At 41.5% G+C, this 23727-nt stretch overlaps 1 protein-coding gene and 1 long non-coding RNA gene across 2 annotated transcripts in view; one reads left to right on the top strand and one right to left on the bottom strand.

Moving 5' to 3' along the window:
- Positions 1-23727, bottom strand: part of vps13d (vacuolar protein sorting 13 homolog D) — a 288095-nt gene that overhangs the window by 12468 nt on the left and 251900 nt on the right. Inside the window, exon 67 of the mRNA XM_059951858.1 lies at positions 5669-5800. Coding sequence (XP_059807841.1) covers positions 5669-5800 — 132 coding nt within the window. The remainder of the gene's footprint in view (positions 1-5668; positions 5801-23727) is intronic.
- LOC132382041 (uncharacterized) overlaps positions 94-23727 on the top strand; it is a 57758-nt gene continuing 34124 nt past the window's right edge. The window contains exon 1 of the long non-coding RNA XR_009508185.1: positions 94-1509. This is a non-coding gene — a long non-coding RNA (uncharacterized LOC132382041). The remainder of the gene's footprint in view (positions 1510-23727) is intronic.

Genomic DNA, 23727 nt, shown 5'->3' with positions numbered 1-23727 from the left:
GTCTCTGGATTATCGTATAAGAAATTTGTTCCTTAATCGATTGTACACTCTCATCAAGTACCATGACTCTAATTACAATGGGTAAACACTCACAGATCAACATTTATTTTCCTGTGTTCCTTGCGAATACCACCGTGTACTTGTATGAAGCCAACTCTGATATACCAACAGAAAGATTCAGGAATTTCATAGGGACTCAGTCTAACCCACATCCACCATAAAGGGAATATAAACAGGGCCATCACTGGGGTAAGTACAGCAGACAAGCACTGCTGCTGCTACAGTGGCAGAAATGTCTGCTGGATGAAATATAACACTAAGCCTGTTTAGGATACTGCTAAAGATGTTATGGTGCTGTTTGAAGATAAATAATTATCTTGTTCTGATTAATTATTTCTCCTTCAATGAGCAATACAAAAAGCAGATTAACAATTAATAACCTTACTGATGATTGTTAACTGTGGCTAAAGAGAAATTAGTCACATGCTGTAATAAGAGATAACTCGAGGGCACAGGGAGAGCAAGAAGGTTACACACAGAAGACCAGTGGGTAAGTCTGGGCGAGGTGGCAACAAGGGGAGGGGAAATGGGATGCTCATAAAAGGAGAGAAGAAGGGGTAAAGGGAGATAAATGAACACTTGAGATAAAAACTATTGCCTCACCAAAATCCACTGCAACAATAACTGGCCACCTATCACCGGTTGGGACAAATACTATTTTTAAATAAAAATACACTATGGAAAGCTTTGGCTATATTTTGTTATGGAATTTGAATCTCCTTGGATCATGTTCTGCACTGATCATATGCGACTAGTACTGGAACAAAAAAATAGGGTCAGAATCATATGTATTATTACTGACATATGTTGTGAAATTTGTTTTGCAGCAGCACAACAGTGCAACACATGAAATTTGCTACGTTTAAAAGTAAAGAAATAATGCAAAAGAGGAAGCATAAGGTAGTGTTCACGGATCTTTCAGAAATCTAATGGTAGAAGTAAAGAAGCTGATGCTAAGATGTTGATTGTGGGCTCCTGCATCTCTTCCCCAGTGGTAGTATTGAGAAGAGAGCATATCCCGGATGGTGAGGGTTCTTAATGGTGATGCACAGTAGATGTGATTGCCTTTGAGACAGCTAACACTGCTCTTCTTGACAAAGGTATATTAAAAACAAAACTACAGATATTCTGGAAGTCTAAATGAAAAACGGAAAGCGCTGAAATGTTAACTCTGTTTCTCTTCCCATAGATGCAGCCTGACCTGCTGAGTATTTCCAGTACTTTCTGATTTTGTTATGCTACAATAGCCTTGTGCCTCTGGTCTAGGGAAGGAAATATTGGCGCCGACCTTTGCTGCTGATTCACATCCAGTGCTGGGAAGAGAGTGCGAGAGTGAGTGTAAGCATGCTTGTGTGCACGCTAGATAAATGATTTGCAACCTCAGCCAGGAAGATTACTGTCAAGGTTTACAGATGAAGAATGGTTACTTCAGAGAGGTCCTGGAGAGCTGTGAGTTTTAGTGAAAAAAAATTAAGATTTGCAAATTAACCTCTCAGCATCAGAACTGTACATCTGGAAATTAAATGTGCATTTTCAATCTGAAATCTGCACTGGTAGTGATGCTGGGGTTTTGGGGGATGGTGTAATGACAAGTTCCAGGAAGGCTAAAGCAAATCCCTAAGGTAGTAGATGATAGTTTGAAATGAAAACCAAATCCACATGATGCAATCCTCTAGGTACTGTGGGACTGCCACTGCAAAGCAGAAAGCAATTATCCTGTGTTGGCCGGGAAATGAAACGCTGGCTAAGGTTCCCCGCATCTGGAATCGATTAGGAAGAACAGTGGCTTTGCTTTCAAAACCATATGAAGGCTGGAAGCAGCAGCAAAGTTAAAAAAAAAAATCAAGCTTTGAAGTTTTAACTTCTTTACCAACAAGGATTCAAAGGCTTTGTCCTTAGTTATTACTGTATGCTCAAATAGGGTTAACAGAACAAATGCTGACGACATGACACAAGAGTTTGTCAGCAAGCTTGGATAGAGGAGAAGCACAATATTTTATGACAGACAGGTACAAAAAGTCTATTTCCACGCAGACTGTGCAGGTTAACAAAATGCTGATGATAAATGGAAATAGGCATTACAGAGTGAAGACTCCAAATCATACTATGTAGATACACTCTGGATAGTAATACTGGTCATCCATACATAATTACTAATTAAATAAATCTTAACTTGATTTCAAATACCACTGAGAGCTAAGTCAATGTATATACAGTATGTAGTGATATAATATAGAAATTCAACATGAAGAAATTTAATATCCCTTGTTAGTTGCTGCTGGTTTATCAGTTGTCAATGTGCTGCCCCAGAAGCAAAACCAGGTACTAAGATGTGGTAGGGAGGGACATGACTATAGAAATAGGTCAATTGTTAGTCCGATTAGAGTGTTGTATCCAGTAAACTATCAGGATGGAGACAGATGGAATTGGTACCTATAGCAGAGGAATTCCTGGGCAGAGTCTCAAAGACATTTTTCAACTGTTTTAGCGTTAAAGGATAGAAAAATTAAGTGATTAGCGTGTGGTAAGAGGCTGCTGCATGGGGATGGATGTTTTCTGGTGGATTGTGACAAGAAAATCAAGTGGATTTGGGAGTGGAGTTAGTGAAGACAGATCATGGGACAGGTAGGTGTGGAATGCTGAGAGAGCTATTGCAGGACACAGTAAATTAAAAGGCCAAGGTCCTGGTCCATTACTGAGCTAAAATGTCCAAGTTATCTCATGAGGCTCCTAGCACAGACTTTCCTGGGACAATAAGCATGAACGAGCTTGCAATGTATCAAATGTAGAACTCTGCAGAGAATATGTAACTTGATGTGCAACTTATACAGAAATTATATCAGTGACACAAGTATGATTCATAATGCTAAGTGTTCATATTCTTAGAAAGATCTGAAATAACCATAAATCGTTGCTTTCACATGCAGCAATGTATAACAAAAGCACTACACCATCTATTATTTTAGGCCATAGTTTATTCTTCTTGATTCAGTAAACACATGCTGACTGGAGAACTCTGCACTTCAATATGATGTTATTACAGTGTCAATCTTCACTGTGGAACTCAAGTGTTAGTGATCATTAACTACTTTTCAAAATTTTTTGTCATTTAGCATTGATACTAATAACATCTCTAACCACCGCACAACCCGTATCTTTGCGACACATCTTTAATATAGCACAGCACTGAGAGAACATTATTTCTACCATGATAGCATTGTTAGTTATTTAAAATTGTCAGAAGTGTTCACCCCACTGGGTCATATTTGACCTCAGTTTTAGTTTCGAACACAAATGTTAAAGTTATGTCCCAACTCATCCAGCTCACATTGCCAGCTATCCTCACACTGTCTGTTGTCAGCCTGAGGTCAACCAAAACCTGTTTCTCAACCTGATCACAATTTACAACAAATCCTGTACATGCTGACCCATAGTTAAGCAATGTCCTGATGATTAAATCTGTTGTTTTTTCCAAGTCACTCCATTATTATCCTCCCTATCTTCATAATCGGCTCTTGCCCTATAATCATGTGTGATATTGGCTCTAATCTGACCTCTTGCTAGTGTGAGAATGCAACTGCTCATTTGAGCTACCATTGCCTCAAGCTCTGAGATCCCATTTCTCTCAACTTTCCTTTAACTTGCTACTAGAACCTAACTCTTTGACCAACCTTTTGATCATCCATCCAAATGTGGTTTAGCCTCTTTTTCTATGAAGTGCCCCTGTGAAGAATCTTAGGCTGATTTTTTACATTAAAGGGCCTGTATAAACGCTATTGCTTTTCTTGCAGGAAAGGCATAAAACTCAGGCAATAGACTCAGGTAAACAGATTAAAAAGTCATTCAAACGAGCTCTGTCCATTTTATTTGTTTAATAAGTAATTAGACATCAGAAAAAAATGTCAGATGATTCATCATGGAGTGAAATCATGCCAAAAATAACTGGAAGAGTTGCATGCACTGAAAAAACAAGTGGTTTTCTCATTTTTCCCAAACTGTAATAGACTTACAATCAAAGACTTATAAAAAAATTCATTTCAATTGTCTTTGCACTTTAATATGTTTATAAACTGACATTTTACAGAAGGTATTCATTTTAGTAATTATTTTAGCAAATATATTTGTATTCTACAGAGAACCATTCTGTAGGAGATGACAATATATTTTTATATAAATTACACAATATCAAGATTAATCCATTCTTTCCATTCCATATGAGGATTTAGCATGAAGAACATGGTCAACAAGCACTTGGGACACAATCACATGTAATTCCAGTCCAGTATTGGAAACACATGTTTTTCCATTTCTGTTTATGGATCTAAGTCTTTGAATAACCAACAGCACTATGGAAGTACTTTTGCTAGCAGGACTGCAGCAGTTCAAAAAAAAAGCAGATCATCACCAGGTTCTATTGGGCAACTAGAGTCAGGAAATAAATGCCTTTTCTGCCAATAACAGACACAAAAAAATCTACTTTAATCCAATTTCTTGCACATATATTCCAACTGCAGTTATTACACAACACTCAGAATCAAATTATTTTCCTCTCCATTGTGCAGGGGCCTTGTGGTCTATTCTCGTAGCCTCAGTTATTGAACATAGGATTTTCTACAGATTACGACTCAGTCATTTAAACGACAACATTTTTCCCCTATTACTAAGACAATAGTCTCAACTTCTGGATATATACAAAGTAACACAGAAAAGGAAAGAAAATACTTATCTAAACTGATCTCTTCGTTCAATATGAAATGGTTTTGTGCAAGATTACTGTATTAATGCAATAATAGATGAATAAATTCATGATGGGTTAAAGGCAGAAAGTGTTTGTAGATACTAGGCAGACCAAGTACCCTCTGAAGTGAGAGAAACTGAGTTAAAGTATGACATTGACGATCCTTTACCAGGATGATCCAATAAAAAAAAAATTAGTTTTAACTTGCAGAGAATTAGGGTGGGGATGATTAAGACAAAGGGAATATCTCTGATAGGGTGGGGTCAAGATTGTCATAGCAATGAAGTCTTTTACAATTCTGACAGTTTCTAATTTCTTGATTCCGGCCAGTTCTCTTTTACCCTGGATATACATTCTCTCCACACCTGCATCCCACATGTTGGATGTGGAGTGGTGGAGCAGGTTCCAGCTTAACATATGGTTAGCTCCCCTCTTTTTTCCCCAGTTGAGATGAAGGGTCTTGACTCAAAATGTTGACTATCTATTTCTTTCTATAGATGCTGCCCAACCTGCTGTCTTCCTTAAGTGCTTTGTGGGGTTTGCTGGATTCCAGCATCTTGTGTCTCCAGATCATTCTAGCAATCCTGACCCCAGCATACTGTCTTTGTCCTAACCATTCTGCACCCTAATCACTATCTACAATTTACAACGTACTTTCTCCCTCTCCCAATTCTTGAAGGGTCTCAGATCTGAAACATTAATTCAATTTCTATTTTTACAGAGGATGCACGACGAGCTGAGAGTTTGCAGCATTTCCTGTTCTTTTGTTTCAAATTCCCAGCACCTGCAATTCTTTGATTTTCAAATTTATTATTGTGTCCAAGACAAAATAACCTCACTTAAGCAACAGGAAAAATGAGGATAACTTACAATTCGGCCTGAATGTTGTCAGTCACTCTGAAAAGCTGCTCCTGCCCTTCTGCTTGCTTCTCTGAGTAGTGGGGCAGTAGACCGTGGGGACCAATGCAACAACGTGGCTTTCGAATTCTCTGGTTAAGCATTCTGTTTGAAACATAAATCAAAAGATAGTTATGACATTGTTTATGGCAGCATAGACAGATTTTATTCAGTCACTGACTTCAAGATTGTAGTGTTCATTGAGAGTTAGCTGCTCAACAATCTGGAACATAACATGTATGATGTTCTGTATTACACAGCTCGACTTCATGTGTGGCTTTCTGCAATTCATAATGTACATAATTCTACTAAAATCTGCAATTAAGAATATGGGGATTAGTCAGAGGGTACACGATTACATAGCACACAAATGTATCTTATCCAGGAGTTATTTCTGTCCCTTTGTCAAACCCTGTCTTCTCATTATCAGTAACTCCCCTCATTCCACCACAGACAGACTCTACTGGTCTTTCTTAATATTAATGATTGACAGTATCAGAGCAGAAAAAAGCAATAAAATCACAGAAAACAAGGAAAAACTGCAGCACATAATCAGTTAAGATGAGGGAATAGAATTAAAAATTTTGGGGTAAAAACCAGTGAGCAAAATGCATCAAGATACATTCTTTTATCTGTTTACCAGATGAGAGAGGTGCTGTTGCCTAACGAAGTTCTCTTATAGAAACACAGAAATCACATTTGAATTGAATACTCACAATCTACCATTGAGTTATTTATCCATTATATCATCACTTATACCTGTTCAGTTATTCTGAAAAGCTGCTCCTATCCTATACCCACATCTTTCATTATCACACAAAAATGCTGGTAGAACACAGCAGGCTAGGCAGCATCTATAGGGAGAAGTGATGTCGACGTTTCGGGCCGAAACCCTTCGTCAGGACTAACCGAAAGGAAAGATAGTAAGAGATTTGAAAGTGGAGGGGGGAGGGGGAAATGCAAAATGATAGGAGAAGACCGGAGGGGGTGGGATGAAGCTAAGAGCTGGAAAGGTGATTGGCGAAAGTGATACAGAGCTGGAGAAGGGAAAGGATCATGGGACGGAGGCCTCAGGAGAAAGAAAGGTGGGGGGGGAAGCACCAGAGGGAGATGGAGAACAGGCAAACAACTAAATATGTTAGGGATGGGGTAAGAAGGGGAGGAGGGGCATTAACGGAAGTTAGATAAGTCAATGTTCATACCATCAGGTTGGAGGCTACCCAGCCGGTATATAAGGTGTCGTTCCTCCAACCTGAGTTTGGATTCATTTTGACAGTAGAGGAAGCCATGAATAGACATATCAGACTGGGAATGGGACGTGGAATTAAAATGTGTGGCCACTGGGAGATCCTGCTTTTTCTGGCGGACGAGCGTAGGTGTTCTACAAAATGGTTTCGTGGACCATTTGCACGACCATTTCGCTGAACACCTATGCTCGGTCCGCCAGAAAAAGCAGGATCTCCCAGTGGCCACACATTTTAATTCCACGTCCCATTCCCATTCTGATATGTCTATCCATGGCCTCCTCTACTGTCAAGTTGAAGCCACACTCAGGTTGGAGGAACGACACCTTAGATACCGGCTGGGTAGCCTCCAACCTGATGGCATGAACATTGACTTATCTAACTTATGTTAGTGCCCCTCCTCCCCTTCTTACCCCATCCCTGACATATTTAGTTGTTTGCCTGTTCTCCATCTCCCTCTGGTGCTTCCCCCCACCTCCCTTTCTTTCTCCTGAGGCCTCCCGTCCCATGATCCTTTCCCTTCTCCAGCTCGGTATCACTTTCGCCAATCACCTTTCCAGCTCTTAGCTTCATCGCACCCCCTCCGGTCTTCTCCTATCATTTCGCATTTCCCCCTCCCCCCTCTACTTTAAAATCTCTTACTATCTTTCCTTTCGGTTAGTCCTGACGAAGGATCTCGGCCCGAAACGTCAACATCGCTTCTCCCTATAGATGTTGCCTAGCCTGCTGTGTTCTACCAGCATTTTGTGTGTGTTGTTGTTTGAATTTCCAGGATCTGCAGATTTCCTCGTGTTTGCTCCTTCATTATCAAGACCTTTCCCTTAATATATTTACTACAATATTTACTGCTTGCACTTATTATTCAGAATCATATTTTTAAATATATAGCTCAATTCCCACTTTTCATTGAAATTAGTTTTCTTTTAATTGGTTGTCAAATATTCATCTACTATTTTACCATTTTCATTAATGTTTATGGAAGGTCAGTAAGCTGCTGTGCCTAACTTCTCTCACTGTACTACTAGTCACAAAGTGAACTATGTGGATGATTATAATGGACTTCAGGAAGAAACAGGCAAGTTGGTGGAATGACATATGAAATATAACAGAAAAAAATGCTAAGCGTTGTACTTGGTAGGAGAACCAATATAAACCAGAGATACAGAGAGATCTGGGAGTATACGAGATTAGCTTGCAGAGAACAGCATGGTAAGTTGAGCAAATAGCCAAAGTATTGTATGGCTTTATAAAAAGGTGGCAAACAAGGTGCAAGAGCAAGAAAGAAATGGAGGCAGAAGAAACTTTCTAGAATGTTTCCAACTTACTAGACTGGGGACTTTATTTTTGTGAACAGAATAGAGAAGCAGGACCTGCTCTAGCTGGAACAGAGAAGGTTGAGAGGAACTCTGGTAGAGATATTTTAAAGTCACGAAGGGTCTAAGCAGAGCAGATAGACAGAAACTTTCACCACTGAGACATCTGTTTCCCATGTCATCTGCAAGTAGTTACACTCTGCGATGTCCAGCCTGGCATGCAAGTGGAGGCAGATTCAATTGTAGGGCTCACAGGGAAGCTGCGTTAAGTATGAAGATAATCTGCAGGAGTGAGTAGGATTGGATAGAGCTGCTATATAGAGATTCAGCATACTGAATGCCCCCTTCCATGTTGCAACTTCTCTTTGATTCTGTGAACTAGAAAGAAAACAACTGCAAAAAGTCATTGACATTGAAAAAAGAGAAAGGGGACAGAGATAAATAACAGAAAAGCAGAAAAGGCAAAGGAAGTATAAAAAGGGATAAAACACCAAAATCAGAATTTAGAAAAAAGAGATGGACATAAAGCAAATAGTAACCAAGGGGAATAAATAATGTAAATAAAAGTAAAAAAAAATCCACTCATTACAGTATAAAAGGAAATCACTCTGTTTTAAAAAATGAAATGCTTAAGGAGAAAAGAGAGCTGAGTTTTTTTTAAGTAATTAGTTTTATTTTTAATTCAAGTCTTTATAAGAATTTAAACTATCACCCAAAGGAAATCGATCCTTATTTTCTTCTGAGATTTACATTTCAATTCCCATTATCACTCTCTCTTCAATAGTTTCTCTGGAGTGGGGAACAGAATGTGGATCTCATATTAAGGGTTTTCACATTAGCTCAACCTGGTTCGATCAGAGTAGTGAGAACATCCTACTTGGGTCTGTTTTTAAACATTGCATTGGACCGTCTAGAGCTGTTCTCCTGCCAGACACGTATGAAGTTACAAGATCATGTACAGAGGTTAATTTTGTATTTGAGGGGTTAACCTCCACATGTTGGCAGCGCTCCCTGACATTTTGGAAATTCTGAGGCCAATTTAGCTGGAACGTCAGAAGGAAAAGTGAAGTCAAACACCTCTGTTACAATTCAGAATGAAGGGAGTTTATAGTTTTAAGTCTAACAGTCACAGCTGTGGGCTGGAACAGGAGCAGCTGGACAGACATGTTGAAAGACTGATGAGATACAAGAACAAATGCCTTATTGATTTTCTGAAAGGCTGAGTACTGTAAAGCTTTGTATGAGAACACATGGGTCTCAGTGTAGGAGCTAGCACTTTCTAGGGTTAACAATCAAGGTGGCATATGCAAGTCTTCCATTTTTAGTTTAAAACCTACAAATGCATGCAATTCAGCATGGTAGAACTGCTTTGGGCTCTGAACCCAAGCACCCAGCCATGCACCAAATTCAGTATCAGCCAGTTGGGTGCCTCAACTCTTAATATCAGATGTGAGCTTTGGTCATAAGGAATGATTCATTAGAGACAATGCTATATAAATAATAGCATATCTTTTCAGATAAAAATGCAGAGGTATCACTGGTTATAGAATATAAACACAAAAAGGACACAAACACCATCAAATCCATGCAATTCCGGAGCCTGTATCCTTTAACTTGTTCACTCATAAGATACAGGCATCACTGACTGTATTGTCCATACCAGGATGTGTTGATAAGTGGATAATGACTCATCTTCCAGCAGCGTGGCTTGTTCAGAGAATAGCCAAGAAACCCTCCACTTTATTGGTTTGGAGTTACACAGACATCAGACTGAGTTAAGGGCGGCAGACTTCTTTTCCTAAAGGCATGAGTGACCCAATTGAAATTTTAATGAGAATTTCATGGTTTCATAGTCACTATCAGTGAAGCCAGCTTTTTATTAAAAAAGGAAATCCAGAGCAACACACACGAGACGCTGGAGGAACTCAGCTAGTCAGGCAGCATCTATGGAAATGAACAAACAGTCGACGTCTTGGGCTGAGACTCTTCTTCAAGACTGAAAAGGAAGGGGAAATACACCAGAACAAAAAGGTGGAGGAAGGGGAAGGGGGATAGCTGGAAGGTGATAGGTGAAACCAGGTGGGTAGGAAAGGTAAACGGGTGGAGAAGAAGGAATCTGATAGGACAGGAGAATGGATCATAGGAGAAAGGGAAGGAGGGGACATGGGGGAAGGTGAGAAGAGGTAAAAGGTCAGAGTGGGGAATGGAGGAAGGATATATATTTAAATATATAGGTATTTAAATTGAAAGGAGAAATTGATATTCATACCATCAGGTTAGAGGCTACCCAGATGGAATATAAGATATTGTTCCTCCACCCTGAGGGTGGCCTCATTCTGGCACAACAGGATGCCATGGACTGGCATGTCAGAATGGGAATGGGAATTGGAATTGGAATTTAAATGTTTGGCCACTAGGAACTTTTGCTTTTGGCAGATGGAGCGCAGGTGCTCAACAAAGCAGTCCTCCAGTTTACAACGGGTCTCACCAACGTAGAGGAAGCCACACAGGGAGCACTGGACACTTTATACAACCCTAACAGGTTCTCAGGTGGTGTTGCCTCATCTGGAAGGACTGTTTGGGGCCCTCCATGGAGGTGAGGGAGGTGGTGTATGGGCAGGTGTAGCACTTGGGCTGCTTGCAGGGATAAGTGCTGGGAGAGAAATTAACGGGGAGGCAGCGATCCCTGTAGAAAGCTAGAGGGGTTGGTGGGGAGGTAAAAATACGTTTAACAGTAATATCTCTTTGGTGATGGCGGGAAGTTGCTGAGACTGGTGGAGTGGTAGGTAAGGACAAGAGGAACTCCATCACTGGTAAGGTGGCAGGAAGATGGGGTGAGCGCAGATGTTCAGAAAATAGAGGAGATGGGGGTGAGGACAGCATCAACAGTGAGGGGAGAGAAACTCTGCTCTTTGAAGGAAGAGGACACCTCTGATGTAATCATTTAAATGCCCTATCTGTCCTGATGCTATTTGAACTCGAGTATCTAGATTATCAGTCCAGACTTTTGAATTACCACTTCAGCCATTTTAACTATCTTACTGGACCTACATATAATTAACTCTTGAACGATTTAATTCTTAATATTAGTTCTAAGTTTGAGGTAAAAGATCCCATGGCATAATACAATTTTTGTTTGAAGAGAATGAGTTCACATCCAGTGGCTAACATTTATTTCTCAACCACACCAAACAAATTCCCGGATTATTTATCTCATTATGGATACACAGTCTGGCTGTAATGTGTGCCTGCATTAGAAGTAAAAAAGTAGCTCATCCTCTTTAAGGTGCTTTCGGAATCCTGAGATTACGAAAGGCAATATAACACTACTGAGATGCACTACTAGTGTGCAGCACTATGCTTCCATCAATCATTTATCTGAAGTTAATGGACAAATTTTACAAGGCAGAGTTCAAAACGCTAAGGCTACCACACAGTGCATTTGGTGTTGTGCACTAGCTCTTAATTTCCAGGTAGGAACCTTTCATTGTTCAGTACATGGTCTGAGGTATATGTATGTCTGCTAACCTCTGGCCATTCAGACGCTGAAATCCAGGCCTCTCCACTGTAATCATGTGCATACTTCTTGCAGTGCCAGCCTGCAGTGTTAAAGAGTTTCACAGTTGAGAGACTGGCAAAGTCTGGGTTGTAGGCCTGATTAATGGATAAAGTTTAAATCAAAACATTTTGGCCTGTGCCTATTAGCAATTTGAGTTGCATATAAATCAATGTAAATTTATTTGCACCCTTGAGACAATGATACTGACATTTGTTTTAAGCCAAATTTATCTATTTGCAGCTGCAGGCCCTCAAATATATTTTAATTTGCTGTGAAAACCATATGGGGAGGTCGTTAATGGACTTACCGATTGCATCACTGGCTACATCAATTTCTGTGTGGACACTATAATACCATCAAGGACTGTTCACTGTTTCCCTAACAAACCATGGGTCACCAGTCTAAAGGCTCTTCTCAAACCACAAAACAAGAGCCTTTAGATCAGGAGACAGGGAGGAATTGAAACGTCCCGAGAGAGCCAAAGGAGAAGGTCAAGGTGGCGAAAGCGGAATAGAGGAGAGCTGGAGAACAAGCTTGGGCAGAGTAGCACACAGGAGGTGTGGAGAGGCATGAAGAACATCACTGGCTTCAATCAGCTTAGCTGCGGAGCCACAGAATGCAGCTGTGAATGGGCTAATGAATTAAACCAATTCATCAATAGGTTTGACTATTACCCTCCTTTTAACACCCTCCCCCCACCTCAGCACACCAGTCCAGGTGCAGAGGCACCCTATGCTCTCTCAGCACCAAAGCCTTCCCTCCAGTTTAGAATGTGGATGAATACAGGCTACCACTGCCTACATACCTTCCTTGCCCTGATTCTATCATCCACACCTTCACATACTGTTGCTATTGTCCCGATCTTCACCTCCTACAGCCCCCCACTTTCCACCAACTGCCCAGTCATCATGGACTCACCTTCACTACTAAGCAAGTGAAATGGGCTCTGGGGAAACTCAGACACAGCAAAGCATTGGGACCAGTTGCTGTGGACCCCAGGGTCCTGAATGAGTGTGCTGAGCAGCTGTGTGGAGTTCTTCAGCGCATTTTTCAGTCTGTGTCTTAGCCTGGAAAGGGTCCTGACTGTGTGGAAAACATCATCTGTGGTCCCAGTACCCAAGAAGGGCCAATCAAAAGTCTTGAATGACTATTGTCCAGTGACCCTGATCTCACACATCATGAAGACCCTAGAAAGGGTGGTCCTGGCTCGCCTCTGACCCCTGGCCAGATCAGCCCTAGATCTGTTTGCCTAACAGGAGCACATTGGAGTCAACAATACTGTCATCTACCTGCTAAATAGAGCCTACTCCCATTTGGATAAGCAGGGCAGCACTGTGAGGGTCATGATTTTCGATTTCTCAAGTGCCTCAATACCATACAGCCCCAATTGATGGGGGAAAAGCTCCGTTCAGACATGTCAGACATGGCTATAAGCACCACTGGGGCCCCACAGGAAACGCATTGGCTCCCTCCTGTTTACCCTGTATACCTCGGACTTTAGAAACAACAGTAAGTTCTCTGATGACTCAGCAATAGTTGGGTGTATAAAGGGAGGACAGGAGGATGAATACAGAGCCCTGATGGAGGACTTTGTCAAATGGTGCAAGCTTAATCATCTGCAGCTCAACATCAGTAAGACAAAGGAGATGGTGATGGACTTTAGGAAGACTAAGCCTGCACTGCTCCGTTACCATTGATGGTGAGGACGTGGATGTGGTGAGGACCTACAAGTATCGGGGGTGCACCCGGATGACAGACTTGAGTGGAGCACCAGCACAGGGTGCGTACAAGGAGGGCCAGAGTCGCCTCCACTTCCTAAAGAGACTATGGCTCTTTGGAATATTCAGGCCTCCCATTCACATGTTCTACCAGTCTGTTGTTGCCAGCACAGTCTTCTATACAGTGGTGAGCTGGGGCAATGGCCTCAACATGGATCATGCCAACAGGCTGAATAAACTGATTGGAAAGGCTGACTATGTTATAGGAGTCAAACTAGACACACTGGAAGCTGTGGTAGCACAAAGGACCCTATGGAAAATCCTGGCAATTCTAGGCAATGTTTCTCACACTCTGCAGGCCACCTTGGCTGAAAAGAAGAGCACTTTTAGTATAGACTAAGACAAATGTGCCGCTCCAAAGAGCACTATATGAGGTAATTCTTACCCTCGGCTATTAGGCTCTATAATGAGTCAACCTATAGCTGGGAAAGTGATGATCCCCTCCTGTTAGACTACTTGAAGTAACATATTTTTTATTCTTTCTTACTTCTCTTCTAATGTTTGTATACTTGTATATCTATACACTTATAATGTTACTGTGACACTGTAATTTCCTTTGGGATCAATACAGTATCTATCTATCTAATTATGTGGCTTCTTTAGGGGAAAAAACTCATACTTCTGATCTAAGGGAACTTCAGGATTTTCGTTTCATACTCCCCTATAAAATATGATGTTAATTTTTCTTTAACTTTTACCTTTTCTTTTATTTTGAATTAAAAGACTGCAAACCCATTCACACTATCCAGCAAGAGATTTTGTTTCCTTAAGAAGCTTTCCAGGCTTATGAACTTTCCAATTTTATTTACCTTTTTACTTAAAAGGCCTTACAATCTTACAGTGTTTCTCTATTATGGTAAGAGCCAAACTAGTCACTATCTTATTGTTTATAAACCATCTATCTCACCTGATTCTATTTCTCATGCTCCCTTTAAACTCACTGTGTGCTCCACTGCCTACATTTGCTTGAAACTCACTGAGGCCCCATTACTGCACTTCTCTGAAATCCACTGGGGCCCAATGCCATTTTTGTTTGAGATTTACTGGCGCTTTGCTCCCACACCCCCTCTAAACTCACTGGGAATTTATTGTCCATGCTCTCTAAACTTACCCCTTACATTGGAAAATTTATACACTTCTTTGTAACATCTTAAAAAAAATAATTACAAGTATGGTGCTGCATTAATACGAGTACTGTGTAACAGTCTAGAAAATTTGCCAGTCTGGCACCAAAGACTTAAGGGTGCCATATAAAGAACTGTAGACTATTCTGTGGGGTGCATGGGGTGCTCAGGGAGGGGTGGCATCTCTGGTGAAAGGGCTGGTCATGTCCATTCTGGGGCAGTTCACTCACCTTTGGTCCCCGCCGGACACTCAGCTCTCACCTGTGGCACCAAGTAGCTGTTTGCATGCGACAGTGGCCACACCCCAGTACATTGCTTTGACAGATGGGCTAAACCAGGTGAGGTTAGTTGGCGGTCTTATAGGGTCACATCTATCCTAACGTGAAGTCAGCTCCAGTGGACTGGGCAGATGCGAACTACAGTGAGATCCAATGGCTAGGAAGGCAGTACTGCAACAGTCCATGGAGATTCAAGGGCACAGCACAGAAGATGACATGGTGATCCACTGCATCAAAGAAGACCCCTGTTTGTGACACTTGTTTGTATCACTGGACCCCGACTTCCGAGGTCGAGAGAGTGGAACGACCCCATCGCAATGGCTTTTCCATTGCAAAAACTCTCCCGCACAGTTTTCCTGTCATTGTTGGGTACAATAGACAAGTACCACTCTGTATTAGTTGCCTCTTGCAACCTCAAAGGCACAGGATAAGCAGCAGAGAAAATTCATGTAATACCTAACCATCTTTTTTGGATCTGTGATCTGTATGTTAAACTGTGACAAGTTTAAAAAATGAAGGCTGCTTTGTCCAACATTGTTTACCTACAGGTTATATTTAATTCAGAATGAGACAGTAATGGTTATAATTTATTTTGTTTGACCAGTCACTGGTTTAGAGATATTAGGTGAATTTAAATCATTTCTATGAAATTGCTTTGTCTGTAATTTGAGTGGAGATGCTAGGTTACTTGAACAGGTCTGTTAAATCCAGGGGATGAAATTTTACACAAAGGTGTTAGGCATTGCGAGGATATTCAAAAAGGTCACACAAGTGGATTGCAGTGCCGATGTTAACAGCTTAATGCAGGGAAAGAAAAGGTTCAGCTAGGGATGGGATGCTTCAAAAAGTTTCTTTGATCTGCTCAGAATCAGTGATTTACTGAACAGAATAAAGTCCATTTTGCATCAACAATGGGGGACATCCAATAAGCACATTACTTAATGTTCATTGGTTGCAAACTGTCAACATGAGGGAAGCCTGTTAGATATAAACAATTACAAAACAGGACAATGGGGATTATTGCACTAAAGCAGCATTAAGTGTAACAGTGCGAGGGTTATTTGTGGCATTACTTATGCAGTGAGGGGGTTAAGTAGGACACAAATTCTCTTTTGTGTGTAAACTCTTGGGTGAAGTCTGCTTACTCATTGGCTCCTGCCCACTGTTCAGCTCTGCTACACGCCTAACGACATGGTTCAGCTGACGGTCAGCCTCAGCCCTGGCCATAGGCCAGCCTGCAATCAGTGGGACAAATACTCCCTTTCATATTGCTTGTGTGGCTCATATTCTCCATTTTCCACATGCTGGCTGGATTTAGAGAGCAGTAAATAAAACACAGCATTCCTGGGCTGGCCAGCAACACGTGGGCCTCCCTTTGTTAGTCTGGTAAAGCAGCCCTATTCTGTGGGCTGCGTGATTGTTAGTTCAGCCAAAGGACTGTTTGCTCCAAATGGAAATCAGGCGAGTTCAGCAGGAGGCCACGGAGGCAGGTCCTACACTGCATGAGCTGCCTCAGAAATGCCCTCCATGCCGTTCTATGCGGTGGGGAGGCGTTTCCTGTATGCGCTGCTCCTGCATACTCTCCAACTTCCTTGCTCGTCTGCTGTCCGGACACGACATGCCCGTCCCTTCAGCCATCCAGCAGCAAGGGGAGTCCCCATGAGGGTCTTCCCTATACATTAAGGAACTGGGATGGAGAGAGCTGCACTCTACAGAACAGAGCTGTTCAGACTCCCAGCTCATCTGCCATTTTTGTGACCTGGAGGAGCCCTTTTTAACATGTACAAAAGGAATGTGAGAGGCTACAGCCCTACTTTTGGCATTTGAAGGAGCTTCTCCTCAAGTTCTGGTTGCACTTAACAGAGCCAGAGTGATACAGCACAGAAACAGGCCCTTCAGCCCAACTCGTCCATCCTGATCAAAGTGCCCACCTGCAATTGGTCTGTATCTCTTTAGAAACACATTTAATATCACCAACACATGTTGTGAAATTTGATGTTTTGCAGCAGCAGTACCATGCAATACATAATAAAAATATAAATTACAATAAGAAAATATATATAAAAATTAAATAAGTAGGGCAAAAAGAAACCAAAGAAAAAATAGTGAGGAAGTGTTCATGGGTTCATTGTCCATTCTGATGGTGGAGGGCAAGTAGTTGTTCCTAAAACGTTGAGTGTGTGTCTTCAAGCTCCTGTACCTCCTCCTTGTTGGTAGCAATGAGAAGAGGGCATGTCCTGAGTGATAGGGGTCCTTAATGATGAATGCAGCAGTTTTGAGGCATCAGGTTTTGAAGATGTCCTTGAAGCCCAGATGGTCAAGATGGCACCATTATGGGGTGACTGTTTGCATGAGGCTCTGATAGGATTCATCAAATATTTCCATATAGGACCACTACAGCTGAAATCCACAGTCACAGCTGTGGGTACTTCAGTAATCAGCATTGTCTGAAGACACTTAAAAAATCTATTGATACTCAATACTGATGAACCTTGCTTGGAAGACTTGGGTTGCGAATGCAGTTCCCTTTTAAGAAAGTGGAAGCAGGGATAGCATGTTGGTCAGCAAGTACGATTGAAATGCAGAGGCTTTAGACCCCCACTTTCGATTATCCTACTGGAGAATGTACAATCATTGGAAAATAAAATTGAAGAACTCAGAGCAAGATGGCTGCACCAGAGACTACTGTGTACTTCGCTTCACAGAAACCCTGGTTAACCCCATAATGGCTTCACAATTCTCTGCAAAGGCAGGACAACTGAGTCTTTTAAAGGCAAAGAAGGTGGAGCATGCTTGATGATTACCTTATTGCAGTGCACAAACGTAGCACCACAGCTGACCTGGAATATCTAGCAATCAAATGTTGTCCATTTTATCTGCCGAGGGAGTTTTCTACATCATCATCATTAGGGGGATACTGGAGGAGCTGAGCAACGTAATCAGGACACACCCATCCCACGCCAACACTTCGGAAAGTCCGACCATATGGCAGTACTTCTACTCCCAGCATCTAGACAGGGACTGAAGACCACAGCATCAGTGGTTTGGACAAAGAAGGCACGGTCAAGGGAAGCAGAGGAATGCTTCAGGACTGCTTTGGAGCTGGTAGACTGGACAACATTCAGGGATTCATCTTCAAGTCTGACTTCAAGACTTCATCATGACCTGCGTGGATGAATGTGTGCTTTCGAGAGCATACTGGACATACCCAAACCAAAAGCTGTGGATGAACCAGGAGATTTGTAGTCTGCTGAGCGCCAGATCTATAGCATTCAAGACCAGTGAGCCAGAACTATACAAGAAGATCAGGTATGACCTATGGAAGGCTATTTAAAGGATGGAAAACAATACTAATTGAGGCTAGAGGTGGAATTGGATGCATCTCTGGCAGAGTTTGCAGGCTATTATTTCCTACAGTTAAACATAGCATCACAAATGGCTGTGATGATTCAATCCCAGATAAGCTCAATGCCTTTTATCCAAGCAACACACATAAAATGCTGGAGGAACTCAGTAGACCAGGCAGCATCCATGGGGAAAAAAAAGTAGTCAACATTTCCGGCTGAAATTCTTGTTTGTCAACGCCTTTGAAAGGGAAATTAAAACTACACCTGTGCAAATTCCTGCAGCATTTGGTCACTCAGAGATCTCTGTCTCTGAGGCCGACTTTAGAATATCTTTCAGGTGGGTGAACCCTCGCACAGCCTCAGGCCCTGATGGTGAGTCTTGAAAACTTGTGCCAACCAACTAGAAGTGTTTAAGGACATCTTCAATCCTTCACTGCCAACTCAATAGAGCAACAATCATACCTGTGCCGAAGAAGAGCAAGACAAGCTGCCTTAACAACTATTGCCTAATGGGACTCACATCTGCCATGATGAAGAGCTTTGAGAGGTTGGTCATGACTAGAATCAACGCCTGCCTAAGCAAGGACTCGGATCCACTGCAACATGCCTATTGCATAATAGGTCCAAAGCAGATGCAAATTCATTGGCTCTCCACTTGGCCTTGGATCAAAGTTCAAAGCCCATTTATCATCAAAGTATGTGCACTATATGCAACCTTGAGATTTGGCTCCTTACAGGGCAGCCACAAAACAAAGAGACACAATAAAACCCAATAAAAGACTGCCAAACACCCAATGTCCAGAAGAAAAAATTGTGCAAACAATAAAAGCCAGCAAATAACATTCAGAACTGAAGTTCACAAAAGTGAGTCTGCAGCCACAAAGCTCTTCACAGCCAATCCAGGAGCCTGTCAGTTACAAGCCACAGCCTCGACTGGTGAGTGAGTATCTCTGATCCTGAAATCCCAACTGTTTCAATTCGGCCTGGTGCTTAAATCGGCCAAACATTAGATTGTTCGCTGCCCTCAGACCTGGGCCGTGCTATTTCAATATGCTCTCAGGTCTGGCACTTAAATTGGTCAATTATCAGCTTTTTCCTCATTCTCTGGCCCAAGCTCTGCCACCTTGATCTGCTGCTTTGAATCCCTTCCAAGTCTGCTACGGCAATGGCCAAAAACTCTCATCCCCGCTCTCAGGCCTGGGTCCCCCACCTTAGTGCAGCCAACACACACCACACTGTAACTATCCTACACTTTTGAGACTTCTGTTCACACCTCAAAAATGCGATGTTATACAGGCTGTTCAAAAACTCAACTCCAAAAGGGAAGTTACAGGCCACTGACTGTCATAATAATTTTTGAATTAAAGCATGATTAATAAAGTAGTTAATAGTTTGCTGCCAGCAAGTCATCGACATACTTCACCAGCGCCATCTTAAACTGGAAGACTTGGACACCTGGACAATACCAATACCTACACCAAGCCGCTATTTATTGACTACAGTTCAGCGTTAAATACAATCATACCCTCATTTCAAATCAACAAGCTCCAAAACCTGGGCCCCTGTACCTCCCTCTGCAACTGGATCTTTGACTTCCTCACCAAGAGACCATAGTCCATGCAGATTGGAAACATTTCCTCCTCACTGACAATCTGCAATGACACACCTCAAGGATGCGTCTACTCTCTACTCCTACGATTATGTGCTTGGCACAGCTCAAATACCATCAATAAATTTGCTGACGACATAACTGTTGTTGCCAGAATTTCAGAAGGTGATGAGGCGGCTTACGGTGTGAGATAGGTTGGCGCATGATGGAATTACTGGAAAATGTTTACACCTTTCTGCAACATTTTCCAGTAATTTGCAGTGGCCCCTCTGTACTAAAAGGTGAATCAACCAGTTAGAATGCTCTCCACAGTATATCTGTAGAAATTTGAGAGTGTCTTTGGAACAAACCAATTCTCCTTAAATTCCTAATGAAATAAAGCTGTTGTTATGCCTTCTTTGTAAATGCATCAATATATTGGGCCCAGGATAGACCCTCAGATGTTAGTACCTAGGAACTTGAAACTACTCATTCTTTTCACCGCTAATCTCTTGACTTCCCTTTCCTGAAATCCATAATCAATTCCTTGGCCTTACTGACATTGAGTGCAAGGCTATTGTTGCCACACCACTCAACCAGCTGATCTAATTTATCCAAAGTAGATCCAAAGTTACATATACTTAAACAAATCTCTTTTAAAATGCTGCCTGCCTCAACTGCTTTCTCTGGCAGTTTGTTCCATGTACTTCTGCATGAAATTGTCCCTTGAGTCCCTTTTAAATTCTCCCCTCTCACCTAAAACCTATGCTCTCTAGTTGTTTTGGAAAAAGACAGTGCATTCACTCTAATGATTTTTCACACCTCTGTAAGGTCACCCCTCAGTCTCCTACATTCCAAGGAATGAATTCTTAGCTTTCACAATCTCCCCCGCCCCCCCCCCCCCCCCCCCCATGACTTAGGCCCTCAGTCCTGGGAACATTCTAACTTTTTCAATGTCCTTTCTATAACAGGATGACCAAAACTACAGATAATATTCCAAATGCAGCCTCACCAGCAACTTTTGACATCCTAACTCTTCTGGTCCACACAGAGTGATAAAGATCAGAATGCCAAATGTCTTCTTCACCACCCTGACCATCTCTGTAAGGGTCTTTTAACTTCAGTCCTTCATCTCTGGGTATCTGGTCCCGGGTTGTGAGGGTGGAGGTCACAGTGGTCTGTTCCTGGCTTTGCTAAGTGGCTGTCCACAGGACCAAGCAGCAGACCGTTGAAGGATTCATCAAAGCTGACCACCTGTCCTTCTTCCAAAAGTATAACTGTGCCTGAAGTGTAAGCATAAGGTGTTTACTGGCTCTGGATGCCTTTTGGGACTGTTACATATTGCAGGAGCTGGACTGCATCCTGAACAAAGATGGTTGTGTCTTAATTCAAATTTTGCAAATATTCTGCTGGAATTGAGGTACATATTATAAACAAATTTATCTTTTTTTTAAAAAAAAGGCATATGGTGAATAGGCTAATCCCACAGCACAACATTCAGAGTTCCTTTGCATTTTCTATTGCTGGCCCATCCCATTTTTATTGGTCTATACTCCTCTATCTCATTTATATTAGTCTATAACTCAATTTAAAATCAATCATGAACCAGTATAGGTAGGCAAGACAGCAAGGAAGGTCCTTTTAATGGAAATAGAAATACTGGAGCTTCACTTCACTTCTCAAGTGTTCACTTTATTAAAACGATTGACAAAAATGAGGGAAGGAAAATTACAAAAATCAATAACTAAATTGAATGTCTCATGATTTAAGCCACTTCTTAAAAGCATTACAGTATTCTGTGACATTCATTTGCTCTGCTTTAACCACTTTTGCCAGAAGCTGAAATAAATTTACTCTCCCTCTGAAGCAAATTAATTTATGAGAAACATGAGGCATCTTGCACAGGTTGCCATTTTTCTTAAGCAAGTTTAGAAGGTGATTACTGTCAAGTTACTTGACAAGGTTACGTTAAGGTTCTGCCCTCAATCAAACCAGACAGACAAGAACCAGCAACACTGTCAAAAGTATTAACTTACAGGAGCTGTTAATTCTAAGTCTGTTTAAGTAATTGCTGGACTAATATCAGATGAATATACAATTATTGACCATTGCTCCTCTTTGAGTAACCCACCTTAAATAATTTAAATAATCTACCCTAAAAATAATTTTGTTTCATCCTCAATTATGATGGAATAAATCTAGATGGTATGCTCTGTATTCAGCAACTTTCAAATAGAATAGAAAAATCTGTCAAACAGCATCAAAGTTTCCAAAGTCCAGGGTAGGAAAAGATCAGCAAAATAAACAATCTCTTCCCAGTGAAGTTGGTGACCTTAACATAGGAGTATCTTTGTGGGGAAGTATAATGTTTCAGAATCTTACTCAAATGGTTACACAGCAGAATAATCAATTGTAGGGGCATTGTAATAAAAAAAACTTAAAATACTGGACTGAGAAAGTCAGGCAGGTTTTGTGCTGAAAGAGGGGAAGGGTCAACCTTTCGTGACAAAGATCCACCCCCGATGTCATGGTCTACCTACTAACACCACTGGGCAGGGATCAGAAACTTCACTTTACAGAGCTGCAGTGAAGGATCATTGATCTAAAACCACAGGCTGGATTGCCCTCCCCATTGTCTGTGTTCCGTTTGCTGGTGGATTTGTTTTTGACTTCACATTTGTGCATATAAATGTGACCACTAAAGTGGATATTGAATGCCAATGCATCTAACTCTTGTTCCCATCAGTTGATTTGCTACTGAGCCCAGCAGCAGAACATTGATTGTTAGAACCTGAATCCACTTCTCAGCTTTGCAACAGCCAAAAGATTAGCTTTATTTGTCACACATGATTCGAAACATCAGAACATACAGTAAAACGTGTTGGTTTGCATTAACGACCAGCACAATTTGTGGATGTGCTGGAGCTGCCATGCTGCTGGTGCCAGCATAGCCTGCTTACAACTTATTAACCCTACATAAGCTGACTGTGGGCACCATGGTAGTGGTTAGCACAACATTGTTACAGTTTGGGGCGCTGGAGTTCAGAGTTCAATTTCGGCACTGTCTGTAGAGAGTTTGTGACCGCGTGGGTTTCCTCCGAGTGCTCAGGTTTCCTCACATATTCCAAAGATGTACAGGTTTGTAGATTAACTGGTTATTGTAAATGGTCCTGTGATTAGGCCAGGATTAAATAGGTAGGTTGCTGGGCAGCGTGGCTTATTGGGCTCCTTGCTGTATAAATATATAGTAAAATCAGAGCACCCAGAGGAAACCCACACGACCATGAGGAGAATCTACAAGCTACTTTTAGCTGGTAAGGGGAATTGAACCTAGATCTTTCAATCACTGGTTATGCTAACTACTACTCTACTGTACCACCCATGGTCAGCTATAACGTTGTTTATAGTTTGGTTGGAACTCCATATCAGTATCCAGCTTGTCTGGATAGCTGGCTAGTTCAATCTGTTGGTTAGATCTAATATAACTAAAACTGTTATTTGCTTCATAGATGTTGATTGTGACAAGTTTTTATTTCAGAAGCCGTAAGTTTGGATGATTTTCCTCACCTTAGTCTTGGGTTAGCCTTGATTATGATCAATCTACTGCTGTTGTGGGCTATATCATCTACCATAATGCTGTCCAAAGATGTAATCCAAGATACTATGGTCTGTGAAGTACAGCCACACGCTAATTTTATATTAAAAAAAAGGAAGCCAAGTTTCTAATCTTATACTCGAAAAGAACAAATGACTTGTGTCAAAATATGGTTGTATATCCCTTCTTAGTGGAAACCCCATAAC

Source organism: Hypanus sabinus, chromosome 27 (assembly GCF_030144855.1).
Source record: "Hypanus sabinus isolate sHypSab1 chromosome 27, sHypSab1.hap1, whole genome shotgun sequence".
Lineage (NCBI taxonomy): Eukaryota > Metazoa > Chordata > Chondrichthyes > Myliobatiformes > Dasyatidae > Hypanus > Hypanus sabinus.
This window is presented reverse-complemented; position numbering and strand designations above follow the sequence as displayed.